Source organism: Lepus europaeus, unplaced genomic scaffold (genome assembly GCF_033115175.1).
Source record: "Lepus europaeus isolate LE1 unplaced genomic scaffold, mLepTim1.pri SCAFFOLD_522, whole genome shotgun sequence".
Classification (NCBI taxonomy): Eukaryota; Metazoa; Chordata; class Mammalia; order Lagomorpha; family Leporidae; genus Lepus; species Lepus europaeus.
In genome coordinates, this window is record NW_026909399.1 from 40,226 (window position 1) to 60,007 (window position 19,782).

Sequence of the window (19,782 nt, forward strand, 5' to 3'; positions counted from 1 at the left end):
TTGTGTGCGCGGCCAGGGCCCTGGGGTGGGGGAGCGCGGGCCCGGGGCCACCCCATGGCTGCAGCGCTGCGGCTGGCAGGCGGCCTTCCCGCCCCCACACCTCGGGACGCCGCGGGTACTGCGGGCTTGCGACGTGAGACCTCCGACACGCGTGATGTCCTGGGTCCAGACCAGGGCCCCCACCAGCACAGCCACGTCTTGGGCTTCATATCACGCTTGTCCACGCTCTGCCCCCACGCAGGGCTGCCCGTGTGCGCACTCCACACACACCTGGGGCCCAGTCATCCGGCCTGGGCGGTAATGGACGTGGCTCGAGGGCCGGGGTGGGGGTGCCGCTCTCCCAGCTCCGCTCCCCTCCTGTCAGGCCAGGCAGGGCTGGGAGGGGGTCCACCTCGGTCACCTGCAGGGGGCGCTCTGCAGCTGGGGCGCAGCCCCCATGTTGGCCCTCCAGCAGCAAGCAGGGAGGGGTGAGCTGGGTGTGGGGCAGCAGTGAGGGTGGGCGGGCACCGGCCATTGTCAGCACCAAGTGTCTGGCACACAGGCCACTGGGTCCCCACAGGCGAGGGCTGGGTAACCGATCTGCCAAGCCAGGGGCCCGGGGGGTGGGGGCCTCCAGCCAGCAGAGGGTCCCCAGGACCGGCTCCAGGACCACAGCAGGCGCACAATAAATACTCGAGGGGGGCGGGGTGGGGGAGGGGCCCTGCTCCGAGGCCGGGGGTCGCCTGGGCAGACCCTACCTGCCGGGCTCCCTCCGTCCAGAGCCCCTCCCCGGCCCAGCCTCCAGTCCTCAGCCACGTCAGCCACGCGCGTCTGTGGTCCCCAGGTGGGCGGCGCTGCTCGCTAGGGCTTATGCTTGAAGTGGGCTTCCACTGGAAACAGAACGGCGTTGGCCTGGTCCCAGCCACACGGGGTGGGGGCGCCCCACGGGCCCGGCCACGCCCCCACCTCACCTGCATACTCCTGGGGCAGCATGGGCCTGTCCACCACCTTCTGGAAGGCCTGCACCCACTCCCGCTGGTCCGCCTCCGTCTCACAGGTGAACAGGAACTTGCGGTCGGGCGTGACAATGGTGATGCCGTGCGGCCAGTGGTGGCCCTGGGTGGCCGGCGGGAGCCCCCCCAGCACCGTGTAGCCGCTCTCCTTGCTGCCGATGAAGACCTCCCCGCGGGCGAAGGCGTCCTGTGGGCGGAGCCAGAGGACAGGGCTGGGCTGGGGCCTGCTTCCCGCCCCCACCCACCCACCAGGGGGCGACCCAGCCCAGCCCCTCACCAGGGGGTCTTTAAAGTACATGAGCCGGCGGTCGTCCATGGTGAACCAGCGCTTCCGGAAGCCCTCGGTTTGCTGCGAGGCAGGGGCGTCCGTGAGGGGGCGGCCCGGCCTGGCCCTGCCCTGCGCACCCCCGGCCCTGCCAGGCCCTGCCCTGCGCACCCCCAGCCCGGCCCTGCCCTGTGCACCCCCGGCCCTGCACACTTCCGGCCCTGCCCGGCCCTGCCCTGTGCACCCCCGGCCCTGCACACTTCCGGCCCTGCCCGGCCCTGCCCTGTGCACCCCCAGCCCTGCCTGGCCCGGCTCTGCCCTGTGCACCCCCAGCCCTGCCCGGCCCGGCCCTGCCCTGCGCACCCCCGGCCCTGCACACCCCTGGCCCTGCCCTGTGCACCCCCAGCCCTGCCCGGCCCTGCCCTGCCCTGCGCACCCCGGCCCTTCACACCCTGGCCCTGCCCTGCTCTGCGCACCCCCGGCTTGGCCCGGCCCTGCCCTGCGCTCCCCGGACCTGCCCTGCCCTGCCCTGTGCACCCCCAGCCCTACCCGGCCCTGCCCTGCCCTGTGCACCCCCGGCCCTTCACACCCTGGCCCTGCCCTGCTCTGCGCACCCCCGGCTTGGCCCGGCCCTGCCCTGCGCACCCCCGGCCCTGCACACCCCCGGCCCTGCCCTGCCCTGCCCTGTGCACCCCCAGCCCTACCCGACCCTGCCCTGCGCACCCCTGGCCCGGCCCTGCCCTGTGCACCCCCAGCCCTGGGGCTCCCGGCCCTGCTCTGCGCACCCCCGGCTTGGCCCGGCCCTGCCCTGCGCTACCCGGCCCTGCACACCCCCGGCCCTGCCCTGCCCTGCCCTGTGCACCCCCAGCCCTACCCGGCCCTGCCCTGCCCTGTGCACCCCCGGCCCTGCACACCCCTGGCCCAGCCCTGCCCTGTGCACCCCCAGCCCTGGGGCTCAAGGCCCTGCTCTGCGCACCCCCGGCTTGGCCCGGCCCTGCCCTGCGCTACCCGGCCCTGCACACCCCTGGCCCTGCCCTGCCCTGTGCACCCCCAGCCCTGCCCGGCCCTGCCCTGCCCTGCGCACCCCTGGCCCTGCACACCCCTGGCCCGGCCCTGCCCTGTGCACCCCCAGCCCTGCCCGGCCCGGCCCTGCCCTGCGCACCCCTGGCCCTGCACACCCCTGGCCCAGCCCTGCCCTGTGCACCCCCAGCCCTGCCCGGCCCGGCCCTGCCCTGCGCACCCCGGCCCTGCACACCCCTGGCCCTGCCCTGCCCTGTGCACCCCCAGCCCTGCCTGGCCCTGCCCTGCCCTGCGCACCCCCGGCCCTGCCTGGCCCTGCCCTGCCCTGCGCACCCCCGGCCCTGCACACCCCTGGCCCTGCCCTGCTCTGGGCACCCCCGGCAGGGGCTCCCGGCCCACACCCACCTTGGGCCCCGTCTTCTCCATGTAGCCTTCCTTCAGGTAGTTCCTGGAGAGCTTCGGCACCAGCTAGGACACGAGGGCGGTGAGGGCGGGGGCCGGGCCAGCCCCCCGCGCCCCCCGCCCCGGCCCGCCACACGTGCCCCGCCCACTCACGTCTGCGTCGCTGGCCCCGGGGAAGGCCACCTGCAGGTAGTGGAAGCGGGCGGCCCGCAGCGCGTTGAACCAGTCCACAACCTCCTAGGGGCCGAGAGCAGGCGCACGGTGGGCTCGGGCGGACGAGGGGCCGCGGGAGGGGCCCGGGCAGGGGCGCACGTGGCCAGGATGTGCCCATGGGCTGTGAGGCCAGGAGGCTGCCTGGTTCTCGGGGGCCAGGCCACACGGCTGCCCGGGCCCCTCTGGACCCCACCTCTCATCTCCCAGGACCACAGCCACGGACCACGAAACCCAGCCAGCACCAGGTGGTCCCAACCTGAGGGCCTGGCCAGCCCACCCCTCCTCATCGGCCTGGGACTCAGGCCCTGGGCGGCCGCCTGCCACACCACCCAGTGCAGCCCCACCCACCCAGGGGGGAGCAGGTGCCATGGCCTCCTCTGGGCCCTCCAGCCACAGGAAGTGGCCACCTGCCACACCACCCAGTGCAGCCCCACCCACCCAGGGGGGAGCAGGTGCCCACGGCCTCCTCTGGACCCGCCAGCCACAGGAAGTCCCCTCCCACCCACCGGGCCACCCACATGGAGGAGGGAGACCAGCACGCACGGCCCGGGGGATGTCCCCGAGAGCACAGCGGAAGAGAGGGGAGCCACGGGCCATGGCCTCTGCCGAGGAGGGGCTCCCAGGAAGGCTGGGGCGGCGAGGGGCAGGGACAGCCTGGGCCGCTCCCGGCGCCCACCTTGCCGTCATCGTGGTACAGGAAGATGTTGCGGGTGCTGTTGTCCTTCAGGTAGGTGAGCTGCAGGCCGTGCGGGTGGCCGATCTTGGCCGGCTGGAAGGTGGCGTTCAGGTGCTCGATCTTCATGACGGCCTTGGGCTCCTTGGCCTGGTGGGGCGAGGGCAGGGCTGAGGCCGGCGGGTGGGCGCCAGGGGCTAGCGCTCCTCACCGACACCCCCCAGGGGTCCCCAGGGCCCCTGACACGCACTGGCTCTGGGGTCCTGGCTGGCTCTGCTGAGGGGGTGTGGCCACAAGGCCGAGGGTAGGCACCCAGGCCGCCACTGCCCGCCCACGATCCGTGGCCCCCAACGCCGTGGGGCGGCCCGACCTTCACACAAGAGCCATGCGTGTGTCCCCTGCTCACGAGTCTTCACGCGTGTGCCCGCCCACGCGTGTCCCCTGCTCACGTCATTCTTGTTGAAGTACTTCAGGGCCCCCTCCCGCTCCGTCAGCACAAACTTCCGGCTCAGGAACTGCCCGTTGTCCCGGCCACGTTTCCACAGGAAGCCCTCGCGGTACCCTGGGGGGGACACAGACCGAGAGACGCGCTGTGGCCCACGGCAAAGTCCCGCCCACACCCAGGTCCGACCACCGCCACAGCACCTGGGCGGGATCTCACCCAGTGCCCGCCCCTTCCTGACGGAGGCCCCGCCCATGGCCCTGCCGGTCCGAGCTCCCAGACAGGAGCCCCCCGCCCCGTGCGGACGCCTCCAGGACCACTGCCCCGCCCCAGGGCCCCATCGCCGCTGGGTGGTCGCAGGGCAGGGCCAGGGCCGCACTGACACCCTGCCCTCCCCAGGCCCAGGCCGCAGCCAGGGCTCCCTCGGGCGGCCTCCGATTACGGCGCACGGTTCGCCCCCTGCGCCAAGGCGTCATCTCCAGCCGGGGGTCCCGAGCCCCCGTGCGCGGTGCGAGCCCCGGCTGCTGCCGCTCCCTGCTGTGGCCTGGGGGGCAGAAGAAGACAGCCCAAGTCCCTGGGCCCTGCACCCGCCTGGGGGACCTGGAGGGAGCTCCTGGCTCCTGGCTTCAGCCTGGCCCAGCTCTGGCCGTTGTGGCCATTTGGGGGTGAACCAGCAGACGGGAACCTAATTCTCTCAAGTAAATAAATCTTTAAAAAGAAGGAGCCATGTGGCCACCGGAACCAGAGACAGCAAAGGGGCCGCCCGGAGCCTCGGGGCCAGCCCTGCCCACCGGCTCAGCCCGGGGACCCGGAGGGGGACGAGGTGGGGGACCAGCGGGCGAGCAGGTGGGGGGTCAGGCGGGGGACAAGGCCAGGGGACCAGGCATGGGGTCAGGTGGGGGGACCAGGCAGGGGACAAGGCCAGGGGACCAGGCATGGGGTCAGGTGGGGGACAAGGCCAGGGGACCAGGCATGGGGTCAGGCGGGGGACCAGGCATGAGGTCAAGCGGGGGACAAGGCCAGGGGACCAGGCATGGGGTCAGGTGGGGGACAAGGCCAGGGGACCAGGCATGGGGTCAGGCGGGGGACAAGGCCAGGGGACCAGGCATGGGGTCAGGTGGGGGGTCAGGCGGGGGACAAGGCCAGGGGACCAGGCATGGGGTCAGGTGGGGGGTCAGGCGGGGGACAAGGCCAGGGGACCAGGCATGGGGTCAGGTGGGGGGTCAGGCGGGGGACAAGGCCAGGGGACCAGGCATGGGGTCAGGTGGGGGGTCAGGCGGGGGACAAGGCCAGGGGACCAGGCATGAGGTCAGGCGGGGGACAAGGCCAGGGGACCAGGCATGGGGTCAGGTGGGGGACCAGGTGGGGGACAAGGCCAGGGGACCAGGCATGGGGTCAGGCGGGGGACAAGGCCAGGGGACCAGGCCAGGGGACCAGGCATGGGGTCAGGCAGGGGACAAGGCCAGGGACCAGGCATGGGGTCAGGTGGGGGACCAGGCCAGGGGACCAGGCATGGGGTCAGGCGGGGGACAAGGCCAGGGGACCAGGCATGGGGTCAGGCGGGGGACAAGGCCAGGGGACCAGGCATGGGGTCAGATGGTGGTCAGGCAGGGGACAAGTCCAGGGGACCAGGCATGGGGTCAGATGTGGTCAGGCAGGGACAAGGTCAGGGACCAGGCATGGGGTCAGGCGGGGGACAAGGCCAGGGGACCAGGCATGGGGTCAGGCGGGGGACAAGGCCAGGGGACCAGGCATGGGGTCAGGCGGGGGACAAGGCCAGGGGACCAGGCATGGGGTCAGATGGGGGTCAGGCAGGGGACAAGGCCAGGGGACCAGGCATGAAGTCAGGCGGGGGACAAGGCCAGGGGACCAGGCATGGGGTCAGGCGGGGGACAAGGCCAGGGGACCAGGCATGAGGTCAGGCGGGGGACAAGGCCAGGGGACCAGGCATGGGGTCAGGTGGGGACCAGGTGGGGGACAAGGCCAGGGACCAGGCATGGGGTCAGGTGGGGGACAAGGCCAGGGGACCAGGCATGGGGTCAGGTGGGGGTCAGGCAGGGGACAAGGCCAGGGACCAGGCATGGGGTTAGGTGGGGGGACCAGGCCAGGGGACCAGGCATGGGGTCAGGCAGGGGACAAGTCCAGGGGACCAGGCATGGGGTCAGATGTGGGTCAGGCAGGGGACAAGGTCAGGGACCAGGCATGGGGTCAGGCGGGGGACAAGGCCAGGGGACCAGGCATGGGGTCAGATGGGGGTCAGGCAGGGGACAAGTCCAGGGGACCAGGCATGGGGTCAGATGGGGGTCAGGCAGGGGACAAGGCCAGGGACCAGGCATGGGGTCAGGTGGGGGACAAGGCCAGGGGACCAGGCATGAGGTCAGGTGGGGGACAAGGCCAGGGGACCAGGCATGGGGTCAGGCGGGGGACAAGGCCAGGGGACCAGGCATGGGGTCAGATGGGGGTCAGGCAGGGGACAAGTCCAGGGGACCAGGCATGGGGTCAGATGGGGGTCAGGCAGGGACAAGGCCAGGGACCAGGCATGGGGTCAGGTGGGGGACAAGGCCAGGGGACCAGGCATGGGGTCAGGTGGGGGACAAGGCCAGGGGACCAGGCATGGTGTCAGGCGGGGGACAAGGCCAGGGGACCAGGCATGGGGTCAGATGGGGGTCAGGCAGGGGACAAGGCCAGGGGACCAGGCATGGGGTCAGGTGGGGGACAAGGCCAGGGGACCAGGCATGGGGTCAGGTGGGGGACCAGGCCAGGGGACCAGGCATGGGGGTCAGGCGGGGGACAAGGCCAGGGGACCAGGCGGCCTCTGCCCCACTGATGCAGGACCCATGCGTCTTCACCCATGGGAGGGGCCGGCTCGGCCCCATGCCCCCACGGGGCGCCCTCCCCCCAGCAGGCAAGCCCTCTGCCGCTGGGGACCAGGGCCACCACGTCCCCAGCTCAGCAGGGCTCTCCTAGGAGCCCTGTTCTGAGCGACGCGCACTGGCCTGGCTCTGCAGGGAAGGCCGTCCACAGGGCTCCTCCCGGCGCCAGGGCCAGCTTCTGGAGCAAAGAGGGGTGACAGGCTCAGACGCAAAGCAGCGCCCCCAGCTGGGGACCCCAGGAGCTTCTCCACGCAGGCCCACCGCTATGCCCACCGTGCCCAGCAGGTGGCAGCAGCAGCCTGGGAAGCCAGAAGCTGGCTCGGGCACAGTGGCCAGGCCTTCGACTGCCCCGCCGAGGGCCCAGAGGCCGGCCCTCAGCAGTCCCCAGCCCACGCGAGCCTCACGTCCCTGGGAAAGGAGCGTGGCTGCCCTGGGCTCACCCCCACGGCCCTCAGCATTCCCTGCCCCTGGCCCCGGCGGCCTTGCCCTGCCCTCCTGAGGACCGGCCAGCTCCTCCCACGCTCGCAGGAGCAGTGGTGCGGGGCCCCAGCGCCACCTGCAGGGCAGCTGAGGGTCAGCTCACGCCAAGGCCCGGCCGGTGGCCTCTGCACACAGCGTCCCTGAGCGCGAACCCTCGGCGGATGGCGCTTCCCACGCACTGGGCAGCTCCCTCCCATATGGGCTGGGCAGTGGGGGGACCGAGAGAGGCTGTGCACCTGCCGGAGCCCACACGGACCCTCCGCCCCGGGGACTCCACCTGGGGGCCCCGGGGGTGCACAGGCAGCCACGCTGTGGCACAGGGGAGGCGTTTCGGATGCACAGGTGACACGGACGGGCCACACACGTGTGCACAGCGACACGGTCCACACGTGTGCATGGTGACACGGATGGGCCACACTCATGCACACGGTGACACGGACGGGCCACACTCATGCGCATGGCGACACGGATGGGCCACACTCACGTGCACGGCGACATGGATGGACTACACGTGTGCACAGCGACACGGACGGGCCATACTCATGCGCACGGCGACACGGACGGGCCACACTCATGCACACAGTGACATGGATGGACCACACATGTGCATGGCGACACGGACGGGCCACACACGTGTGCACGGCGACACGGACCACACGAGGCAAAGATACAGGGCAGAAAGCAGGCAGGGCCGCAGGGGCCGGCGCGGGTGTGGCCACGGCTGCTTCCTGTCTTATGGCCTGGGGCTGGGGCTGCAAACCCACCCATGTGTGTGGCGACCCCCAGTGCCAGCCCAGGCGGCTGTGGGGGTTCCTGGGAGGAAGCTGGACCCGCGGCCCCCGGCGGGGGAGGGGCATCCCCATGGAGGCCCCGCCCTGCTTTGCCCCCTTTGGGGTCCACTCCTCGCTGGGCTCGGCATAGGCCACCGGGAGCCTCGGGCAGCGTGCGCACTGGGACCTCGCTGTGAGGGTCCGGCAAGAGGTAGGTGAGGCAGCAGGCCTGGTTTCGGGGGCGGCCTCTCCCGGGAGCCAACCCCAGGCGCAGGGGGCCTGAGCCAGTGCAGGCTCCCGGGAGAGGCCGCTGTGCCGAGCGCCGGCCCCGGCAAGCATGGGGCGGTCACCAGCTGGGCCCCGGCTGTCGGCTCTGTCCTGTCACTTGCCGAGCCCTCTGGGCACAGCCCGGGCAGAGGGCCATCCAAGGGACATGGCCCTCCCCGGTGGTCCTGCTGGGGCTCCGGACACCGAGGTGGGGTAGGCGGGGCTCTCCGTGGCAGCTGCAGGCCACAGCCTGGGCACCGTCCCCGCACTGCTGCCAGCAGGCAACAGCCCACGCCGGGAGGGGTCTGAGCTGTGGGCCAGGCCCAGCTGGCCCCTCGTGACCCTTGACCCCGCCTTGTCCTGGACCTGTCAGCCAGGAGGGCCACACCTCCCCCCACGGGGACACCTGGAGCTGACGTGGCTCACCACGGACGCCACCTAGCATCCCCCACCACCGCAGGGGAGACAGGCTCGGGAGGCCGGCCCCGGCCCCCAGCTTCGCCCTGGGACACTGGGGACAAAGGGCGGGGAGAGGCTGGGCCGTCCCTGCCTGGCACCACCGGGAGGGGCCGTCCTGAACCCTGGGGGTGGGCGGGGCGGCGGCCGGGCCCCCGACAGCACTGGCATTGTCCGCGCGGTGAAAGCAGCCATTGAGGTTCAGTGGGGCGGGCGTGGCCTGAGGAGCTGGAGCCAGCCGCCCTGGATCTGGGGGTGCCTCCCCACCCCCTGCTTCCACAGGGCCCGCCCCTCAGCCCCTGCCGCCTTCCCTGAGCCACTTCTAGAACGTGGTGGCCCCGAGCTCTGTGACAGGAGCCAGGCAGGGCCGAGACCCCCGCGCGAGACCCGGCCAAGCAGGCAGGGGCGGGGAATGCTGGGGGCCACGTCACGCCCTGGGCAAGCTGAAGGGACACGGCTGTGCCCCCGTGGGGGACAGCCAGCTCGTCCCCTGCCCCTGCCGTCTCAACCCACGCCACCCCGACCCTGCGAGGGGCAGGCGTCCCAGACACGCACCTCCCCCGTGGGACGCTGGCTCTGCCCACACAGGGTCCGGGCTGGCGTGGCACCAGGAGCCGTCCCCACCCCCACCCCGGCCCGGGGCCCCCAGAGCCGGCCTTCCTGTTTCTCCAGGAGCTTCTGCATTTGGAGCCCCCCCCCCCACCCTGTGAGAAAGTGTCCCTGCGGCAGGGGCAGGAAGTGCCCCGAGGGGACCCCAGAGGAGGACCAGGGTGGGGGCCCCGGCTCCGCCCTCAGTCAGCAGGCCTGGGGCGCAGAGGCCCAGGTGCCGGGCGGGGTCGGCCACTCCGAGGGCGGGAAGCCACGGAGCCCCCACGCAGGACGGCACCTCGGGGACAGGCGGGTGGGCCTCTCAGGAGCCCACATCAGCCACAGCCCCCGGGCCCAGCTTCCTCTGGAGAATCCGGGCAGAGCCCAGGCGCAGTCGCCCCTCACCGCACATCCCTCCCCCGCCCAGGGCCCGGGGCGGGGCCGGCGCACGCGGTCGGGGATCCCCAGGTTCCCGCACCTGGCACCACCCTCGCGACCCGGAGGGTGACCTGCTAGGGTGGCCTGGCAGAGGGCTCAGTGGACACGGGGCCCGGGGCTGCATCACTGCCCCTCCACGGGAGCAGAGGACCAGGGGTCTCATCCACGGCGGGCGCCGCTCAGCCAGCCGGGGACAGCGAGACAGGCCACAAAGGGCCGCTCGGCCAGCCGGGGACAGTGCGGGGGGGGGGGGGCGCTCAGCCAGCCAGGGACAGCAGGACAGGCCGCGAGGGGCCACTCGGCCAGCCGGGGACAGTGCGGGTGGGGGCGCTCAGCCAGCTGGGGACAGTGGGGGGGGGGGCGCTCGGCCAGCCAGGGACAGCGGGACAGGCCGCGAGGGGCCGCTCGGCCAGCCAGGGACAGTGCGGGGGGGGGCGCTTAGCCAGCCGGGGACAGTGGGAGGGGGGCGCTCAGCCAGCCGGGGACAGCGGGACAGGCCGCAAGGGGCCACTCGGCCATCAGGAGCAGACGGAGCGGAGGGCCAGGCAGCGGGTAGACCCCCACAGTGAGTGATTTCTCCAGGGAGGGCATGTGCAGACCCCAGGTCCGTGCCTGTGACCCACAGGGCCAGGCCGCAGCCTGGACGCGGGGACGCTCCGTCCCTGGCTCTCCAGGGCCTGCGGCACAAGCCGGCTGGACAGACGTGCGACGCTGCACCTGCCGTGCCCACCTGCGCCCGCCCCGGCCGTGCCCCAGCACCAGAGCGGCCATCTGCCTGGCGGGGGCGTCCAAAGGCCAGGGGCACGGAGGGGCCTGGGCGCGAGGCCCCAGGGGTAGGCACGGCATGACCTGGGGGCCCAGGACTCCCGAGACCCCCCAGAGTCCCCCCACCCTGGCAAGCCACAGGCGCTGCTGCTGCCCCCCCCCCAAACAGCCAGACTCGTCCCTCTCGGGAGGGTCCCTCCCAGTGCTGGGGCAGCCCCGTGGCCAAGGACACCGCGCGTCCACCCCGCACTCCTGTGCCGCCTTCCCCGTAGCACCAGGACCTTCCAGAGCGGAGCCAGGGCCAGGAGGTGGGCGCTGGCCCAGAGACACCAAAACCGACTCCCGGCACCGCCAGCCCGGCGCCTGGAGCCAGAGCAGACACACATGCCGGTCCACAGCACCCTGCCCACGCCCAGCTGAGCTGGATTTTCTGTGCCAATGCAGGAATGGCCACGTGGTGACGTGGCTCTGCGGTGAGGGCACACGGCTCCTCTAAACCGGGGCTCGGTGGTGGGGGGTCCAGGCAGTGGGCGCCCGGGTCCTCCCCCTCCCCATGCAGGGAGGGAGGGTCTGGGCTCAGCTGGGAGCCCCCCACCTCCGGCCAATGCGGTGCACACCGCCCCCCCAGCTGGGCCTGCTCACTGCAGGAGGCGGCTGAGCCCGAGGGGCCGGGACGCCTCACCTCAGGGCTCCGAGTTCACGGCCCCCCAGCCCCCGTGGACGCACCACCCCAACGCCCACCACCACGGCTCGGCTCGCCCAGGCAGCACCTGTGTGGGCGTGGCCTGAGCCCCCCCCCCCCCCCGCGGCCCCGCGCTCACCTGCCGAGTACGGCTCCTGCTTTTCGGGGAGCAGGAACTCCTGGCGCTCGTACTTGGCGCGGATCCACTGCTCCCGGAGGACTCTGCGAGGACAGAGATGCTGGGCCCGGCCCCAGAGCCTCGCGGCCTCGTGCCCAGGGCCAGGAGCTCCAGCGGGGGCGGGGCGGGCGCGGCCCATCTGAGCTGCAACCCCCCCACCCCGCCCCAGGACCCCGGCCACTGCCCACGTCCGCGGAGGCGCTGCCCTCGGGCCCTGCGTGTGCCCAGCTGCCTCCCCCACGCCCAGGACTGTACAGGGGACTCCCACCCGCTGGCCCACCCCCCAAATGCCTACAGCTGGGCCAGGAGTCGGCACCCGGACGTGGGCGTCCCCACTGCCCCGCGCTGCCGGCTCCCACTCGGGCTTTCGAGGAGGTCCCTGGGGTGTCCAGCCTGGGGGGTCGCTGCCCCTCAGACGGAGGCAGAGAGCCAGGGGTCCAGGCCCAGGGAGCGGAGGCCCCGGGGCAGACGCGGCCTGCAGACCCCGGCCCCGCTCCTGCCCAGCTCTGCGCGCCCGCGGGCCCCACACACCTGCGCACCCTGAGCTCAAATCAGGCCTCGCTCCTCCCACACAGGGAGGCCACCTGGCTGCTCAGACCCAGGCCCTCCCGTGGCCCCCACGCCCACTTCTGCCCCGGCCTCTGCTCCTGCCCTCCCCCACCAAGAAGCCAGACAGGCAGGTGAGACCCCTGAGCCCTGTCTCTTCCAGGAACAGCATCACCCCCCTCGACCTGCTGGCTGCCCACACCCCCCTTCACGGCTGCCCGCCCCTCCCTCACGGCTGCCCGCCCCCCACTCACGGCTGCCCGCCCCGCCCCAGCCATGGCTGCCTGCCCCGCCCCAGTCATGGCTGCCCGCCCCGCCCCACTCATGGCTGCCTGCCCCCACTCGTGGCTGCCTGCCCCCCCCACGGCTGCTTGCCCCGCCCCAGCCATGGCTGCCCGCCCCCCCCACTCACAGCTGCCTGCCCCCCACTCGTGGCTGTCTGCTCCCCCCCACGGCTGCCCACCCCACCCCAGCCATGGCTGCCTGCCCCGCCCCAGTCATGGCTGCCCGCCCCGCCCCACTCATGGCTGCCTGCCCCCACTCGTGGCTGCCTGCCCCCCCCACGGCTGCTTGCCCCGCCTCAGCCATGGCTGCCCGCCCCCCCCCCACTCACAGCTGCCTGCCCCCCACTCGTGGCTGCCTGCCCCCCCTCACGGCTGCCCACCCCACCCCAGTCATGGCTGCCCGCCCCCCCCCACTCACGGCTGCCTGCCCCCCACTCATGGCTGCCTGCCCCGCCCCAGCCATGGCTGCCCGCCCCGCCCCACTCAGCCTCCCTGCAGTCCCTCTTCGCCCCTCTGCACCCTGGGCCGTGACTGCCCCAGCCCACAGCTGTCTTAGTGCTGACAGTGACCCCTGGCCCCGCCGACACCCCAGGGGCTCAGGCCCCCCCAGAGCCCGCCCCACTGGACGCCAGCCTTGTGGGTGGCCCGGGGACCAGGGACATGGCCACTGCTGTCACCCCTCCCTGGCTAGGGTGCGTCCGCTGGCCAGCTGGGCACCCCAAGAGCACACTCAGACGAACCCTGACCGAGAGCCGAGGGGAAGCCGGGGCTGGGCCGAGGGTGGCGCCTGCCTGTAGCCTGCACGGGCTCCGGCACGGCTGGGGCTCAGGTCCACTGGGCGGGTCCCAGCAGCCTCCTGGGCAGCCCACTCCGTCCCCATGCTGTCTCATTGGGGCAGCAGCCGCGGGATTTGGGGCCCACCCAAGGCAGGACGAGCTCACCCCTGCAGAGACCCCACCCAGCCGCGGGGCCGCAGCCCGGGGCCCTGGAGGCTAACGGGACGCCACGGCTGGCGCTGACATCGCGTCCACCAGCAGCCCCCCGGGCAGGGCACCGGCAAGGTCAACTCGTACACAAGGCCTCCTGGGCCTGGCGCGGAGGCTTCCGGAAGCAAGAGGGAGCCCAGGGGCCGGAGCTGTGGTGTAGCGGGTAAGACCGCCGCCTGCAGAGCCAGCACCCCATGTGGGCGCCGCTCCGAGACCCGGCTGCTCCACTTCCGACCCAGCTCTCTGCAGTGGCCTGGGAAAGCAGCAGGAGGCGGCCCAGGTCCTTGGGCGCCTGCACCCATGGGAGACCTGGGGGAAGCTCCTGGCTCCTGGCCTTGTCCTGGCCCTGCTCCGGCCGCTGCGGCCATTCGGGGAGTGACCAGCGGATGGAAGACCTCTCTCTCTCTCTCTCTCTCTCTCCCTCTCTGTCTCTCTCTACCTCACAAATAAATGTTTTAAAATAAAAAAAAAAAATTTAAAGTGTGGTCTGATTCAGAATTGGGAAGGCCGCAAATCAGCTAGAGGAGCACCAGGGCCACGGGACACAGGACATGGGACACGTGGACACGGGACATAGGACATAGGGGCCACGGGACATGGGACACGGGACATGGGGCCACGGGACATGGGACACGGGACATGGGGGCCACGGGACACAGGACATGGGGGCCACGGGACATGGGGCCACAGGACATGAGTCACAGGCACACAGGACACAGGGCATGGGGACACATGGACACGGGACACAGGACACAGGGCATGGGGACACATGGACACGGGACACAGGACATGGGGAATGGACACAGGGCATGGGACACATGGACACGGGACATAGGACATAGGGGCCACGGGACATGGACACGGGACATGGGGACACGGGACACAGGGCATGGGGACATGGGACACAGGGCATGGGGACATGGGACATGGGGCCACAGGACATGAGTCACGGGCACACAGGACACAGGGCATGGGGACATGGGGACACATGGACACGGGACACAGGGCATGGGACACATGGACACGGGACATAGGGGCCACGGGACATGGGACACGGGACATGGGGGCCACGGGACACGGACATGGGGGCCACGGGACATGGGGGCCACAGGACATGAGTCACGGGCACACGGGACACAGGGCATGGGGACATGGGACACAGGACATGGGACACATGGACACGGGACACAGGACATGGGTACACGGGGACACATGGACACAGGGCATGGGGACACATGGACACGGGACACAGGACATGGGAACACATGGACACGGGACACAGGGCATGGGAACACAGAACACGGGACATGGGACACATGGACACGGGACACAGGACATGGGGACACGGGGACACGGGACACAGGGCATGGGAACACAGAACATGGGACATGGGACACATGGACACGAGACACAGGACATGGGGACACGGGGACACGGGGGCCATGAGGACATGGGACACAGGACATGGGGACACGGGGACACGGGACACAGAACACAGAACACAGGAACACGGCTGCACCAGAGGGACGGCTGGCGAGGACGCAGCCAGGGGCCGCCGTGCGCACGGCCAAGGCCCCCACCACCCACCGCAGGCAGCCAAGGACCGAGCAGCTGCGGCTCAGATGCCCAGCCCCCAACGGGCCTTGTCCAAGTACCTTCCCCTCCCCACCCAGGAGCTCGCTGCCCCCCCACAGACCCCAGCAGGACGCTGCCCGGAGCCCCCCAGCCAGGACCCGGGATGGCCCTCCCAGGGCTCCCTGTGGGGGCCACGCCGGCCTCACGCTCCTCCAGGGACCCCCGGTGCCTCCTGCTGCACCCCTCCCCCACCTGCCCAAGTCCCCCAGCGTCCGCCCGGGCAGGCACCAGGGCAGGGGAGGGCGCGGCCCCACCCCAGGATCCCCGCCCCCTGTACTCACTGGCAGTCGGCCTGCGTGGGCCGGTAGTAGAAGGAAGGCACCCTGGACTCAAACGTGGCTCTGGCCGCCTCGTTCCCGTGGGAGGCCATGAACTGCGAACAGGGCGGGGCCGGGTCAGAGGGCAGGGGGGTGGGGCTCTCGAAGGGGGTTGGGGGGCTTGGGAAGGGGCCCCCACAGGGCCTGCATCCCCCGCCAATCACAGGCGAGCAGCGGTCCTTGAGCTGGTTTAGAATGTCGGCCAGCGACGACGCCCAGATAGCCACGGGACCGCCACGCCCAGCACGGCCAAGGTCAGGGCCCAGTGCTGACCCCCAGCGCTGCCAGGGCTCGCGTAGCGCCATCCCTAGCAGCCACACGGTGGAATATTAGCCAGCCAGGACAAAGGAGGGCGCAGGGCTGGCCGCCCGCCCCGCCCCCGGTCCCACCCCGGCCCCGCCCTGCAGCTCCAGCCCCGCCCCGCCCCGCGGCCCCGGCCCCGCCCCACAGCTCCGCCCCGCCCCGCCCCGCGGCCCCGGCCCCGCCCTGCAGCCCCAGCCCCGCCCCGCCCCGGGGCCCCGGCCCCTCCCTGCAGCCCCGGCCCCTCTGTTTTATTTCTTGTTTCTAAGATTTCCTCTTCGTTTCTTCCAAGAGGCAGAGTGCTGCAGAGAAACAGGCCCGTCTGCTGGTCGCTCCCCAGACGGCTACGGGGCCGGGCCAGGCTGCAGCCAGGAGCCGGGAGCTTCCATGGGGTGAGGGGCCCAGTCCTGTTCCATCCGGTTCCACCCAGTTCCATCCAGTTTCATCCGATTCAATCCTGTTCAATCGATTCCGTTCGGTTTCATCCTGTTCAATCCAGTTCCGTCCTGTTTCATCCAGCTCCATCTGGTTCCATCCTGTTCAATCCAGTTCCATCCTGTTTCATCCAGCTCCATCTGGTTCCATCCTGTTCAATCCAGTTCTGTCCTGTTCTGTCCTGTTCCATCTGGTTCCACCTGGTTTCATCCTGTTCCGTCCTGTTCCTTCCTGTTCCATCCAATTCTGTTCTGTTTTATAAACCAGCGAGGCACGGAGACACGCTGCTTCGTGGATGAACCTTGACCCCTTACACACCAGCTAGGGGGCAGGGCCTCCCTTCAGGGGTCCCAGGCAGAGGCCAGGGCCCTGGGAAGACAAGGCCTGCGCAGGTCCTCGTGGACCCGGCCCTGGACCCACAGGGCGAGGCTGGAGCTCGCCGGCCGCCTCCGAGGCCCACGGTGAGCCGGGAGGGGCGGCTGGGACTGGCCTAGCTCCCAGACGTCTCTGAGGGCCGACTGCAGGCCACGAGAAAGCCCCTGGCTCCTCGAGGGTCCCACTCAGGGGTCACCGTGGCCCCCGACTTCCGGACGGAGGCAGGCACGTGGCGTGGAAGTGGACACTCTCCAGGGAGGGGACACTGCAGGGGCAGTGAGCTCAGGCCGACCGCCCAGGGACGTCCACAGCAGAGCCACAGCGACCCCTGTGCGGGGCCCCTGCCCTGGGCCTCCCCTAAGCCTCGGGCCCCAGCCCAGCCCCCTGGGGACAATCTGGAGTCCCTGGGCTGCAGGAGCCCCGCTGGGGTGGCCTTGGGGTCTCCCACACCTTCCCCGGCCACCGCCCAGCAAGGCCCCGCCCCTGTACCTCCACTTGAGCCTCGTCCCAGGTGTCCAGCCGGACAGACTTGACCTTGCTGACCTGGGGAATGTTTCTGTGGATGCCGGAGCAGCTCAGGCAGATGAAGACGCCCAGCGTGTAGGAGGCCCAGTCGGGGTCTGCAAGGGACGCGTGGTCAGAGGTCGCAGCCCCGACGTGGGTCTAGAGCCGCCCGCCACGAGGGTGGCCAGGGACGGTGATGCCCTGGGCTCCGCCCCCAGTGTCGGGCCGGGCCGCGCCTGGAGCCCGGGGAACGGTCATCAGGAAGGCGGCAGTGTGCAGGAAGCCCCCAGGGCCAGGCCACTGCCCCCGTGGGTCCCTGCACCAGACACGGCCACGGCCCACGGCCACGGCGAGACCTGAGCGGGAGAACCAGAGCCTGAGGCTGCTCTTCTTGGAGAGGGGCCACCCGGGAGCTTACACCCTGCACTCTGAGGGGGGGGGGAGGGAGGGGGGAGGGGGAGAGGAGGAGAGGGAGTGGGAGAGGTAGAGAGGAAGAAAGGGAGAGTGGGAGCGGGGAGAGAGGGAGAGAGGGACAAAGGGAGAGGAGGGAGGGAGGGGAGGAGGGGAGAGGGACAAAGGGAGAGGAGGAGGGAGGGGGAGGGGGAGAGGGAGTGGGAGAGGTAGAGAGGAAGAAAGGGAGAGTGGGAGCGGGAGAGAGGGAGAGAGGGACAAAAGGAGAGGAGGGAGGGAGGGAGGGGAGAGGGGACAAAGGGAGAGGAGGGAGGGAGGGGGAGAGGGACAAAGGGAGAGGCGGGAGGGAGGGAGGGAGAGGCAGGGAGCCCCCCCCCGCTGACTCACACCCTGGACAAGGCCCTGCTCGCCCTGGCTGGGGACCTGCGCACAGGACTGGTCAGCAGCGGGGGACATGCAGCCCCCAGAGTGCTACCCACTCTTGCAGGGAGCACAGCCAGGCCCACAGGGTCACACGCAGTGCACGGCTGCTGTCCCATTGCCACAGAGACCCCACAGCCTTACAACCTCCACTGCCCCAGGGCAGGCGCTCGGCACAGCTCGGGGCACCAGCCGGAGAGCCTGGCTCCGGTCCCCGCTCCACCCCCGACGACCCAGCTCCCTGCCCATGTGCCTGGGAGGTGAGGGGACGGCCCAGCCACAGCCACGAGGGAGGCCTGGGCGGAGCTCCTGGCTTGGGCCTAGCCCAGTCCCCGTCTGGGGAGTGAACCAGCAGATGGAAGATCCATCTCTGTAACTCTGCCTTTCGAATAAATAAAAATAAACCTTTTTCTTTAAAAAAAAAAAAAAAAAAAGCAGCCGCCTTCGGCACCCAGCCTGGAACAGCAGAGGTGCCGGCGGCGACCTCAGGCCACGCGGCCGACCCCGCGGACGGCAGTTTGAAAATCGTCCCAGGCAGAACTCCCACCCGGCTGCGACACGGAGCACCAGGCCCACCCAGAGGGGCTCGGGCGGCCATTTGGGGAGTGAGCTTTTGGACGGAAGGCCTCTCTCTGTCTCTCTCTCTCTAACCCGGCCTCTCAAAGAAAATGAATCCTAAAACCAAACAAAGACCTCAGCAGGACACATGAGCACTGCAGACCAGACCCGAGACCTGGACCGCGAGGCTCGGGGCCCGGCTGCTGGCCCCGGTGTCCGCCCAGGACCGGCCTCGGGGCCAGCAGGTGCACGGAGCCCACGGCCTCCGCCCAGCGCTGCCGCCTCTGCCCTCCGCCTGCCCCCGCCCCGCCCTGCTCCTCCCAGGCCCCCGGAGGTGACTCAGCCCCTGCTCACTTCCGGGAGTTGCCGTGGGCACCTGGGCAGGTGAGGCCCATCCTGGGCCGGGGCCAGCAGGCCAGGAAGCCCTCACGGAACCATGGCCCTGCAGAGCCCGGCTGTGACCCCCAGGGACGGACACACCCACTGTGGGGCGCCTGCCCATGCCCCCACAGCCCCTCCCTGGCCCGCCCACGCCCCCGCAGCCCTCCCTGGCCCCGCCCGCACCCCAGCAGCCCTCCCTGGCCCGCCCAAGCCCCCACAGCCCCTCCCTGGCCCGCCTGCGCCCCCCACAGCCCCTCCCTGGCCCGCCCGCGCCCCCACAGCCCCCCCCTGGCCCGCCCGCGCCCCCACAGCACCCCCTGGCCTGGGCCGCACACCCCACAGCCCCCCCTGGCCTGCCCACACCCCCACAGTCCCCCCGGCCCGCCCGCACCCCCATAGCCCCTCTCCCGCCGGATGTCCTGCCCTGCCCATTTCTGCCCTTTGAGTTCACTTCATCTCACAGGAGGACACAGAGCGAGAGGGAGGGACACCTCCCACCCGCCGATCCCCTCCCCAGGTGCCCACCACAGTCGACCTTGGGCCAGGCTGAAGCCGGGAGCTGACCCGTCCCGGCCTCCCACACGGGTGCCGGGGCCCAGGTACCTGAGCCGCCGGGGAGCTGGACGCAGGAGCACCACTGGCTCGAACCCGGGCACTCGTCCCGCCCACACTCCAATGCCCCGCAGGCCCCGGGGTCCCCCAGGCTCCTCCCTGCGGCTCACCGGGCCTCCTGGCAGCCACGGCTGTAGTGCACCCGGCTGTAGGCACTGTGGGTGCTCTAAACGCCACCGCACTGGCTCTGTACGGCTCGACTTGTGCTGTGTGCACTGCCCCCGGTTAGCCAGGGCGACGTGTGCACCGCCGCCCCCGCCGGGCCCCCCGCCGCCCCTCCCCCTGCCTCCCCCACAGGTACCTGGAGGTCCCGGGGACTCCTCAGCGCCCCCTCCCTGGCAGCTGTGGCCTCTCCAGATCCCCCAGGAGGCCCCGTCCCAGCCCCCGTGTCCCCTGGGACTCCCTGGAGGGTGCTCCCGGCCCCTCCCTGCAATGCCTGGGCCTGTGCAGCCCCCAGCGCCTCCCCTTGCCCGGGGCCTGGCTGTGTGGCCCCCGGAGCCCCGGCCCCAGCTCT

The 19,782-nt window shown here is 71.4% G+C and overlaps 1 protein-coding gene across 2 annotated transcripts; it reads right to left on the reverse strand.

Annotated features, from left to right (window-relative positions):
• Nucleotides 1-7: 7 nt before the first annotated feature.
• On the reverse strand, nt 8-17,012 carry ADAP1 (ArfGAP with dual PH domains 1). 2 transcript variants are annotated; one of them, XM_062185606.1, is made up of 10 exons: nt 16,872-17,000; nt 15,237-15,328; nt 11,466-11,548; nt 4,015-4,127; nt 3,569-3,715; nt 2,833-2,916; nt 2,683-2,745; nt 1,289-1,341; nt 951-1,179; nt 8-869 (listed from the first exon to the last, which is right to left on the reverse strand). In XM_062185606.1, exons 2-10 carry the CDS (start codon nt 15,323-15,325, stop codon nt 282-284), a joined length of 1,449 nt encoding a protein of 482 aa, XP_062041590.1. In that variant the 5' UTR covers nt 15,326-15,328; nt 16,872-17,000; the 3' UTR covers nt 8-281. The 2 variants fall into 2 exon arrangements, with proteins under 2 accessions (XP_062041590.1, XP_062041591.1); XM_062185607.1 differs by having other exon boundaries at nt 744-869; nt 1,270-1,341; nt 16,872-17,012.
• Nucleotides 17,013-19,782: the final 2,770 nt, after the last annotated feature.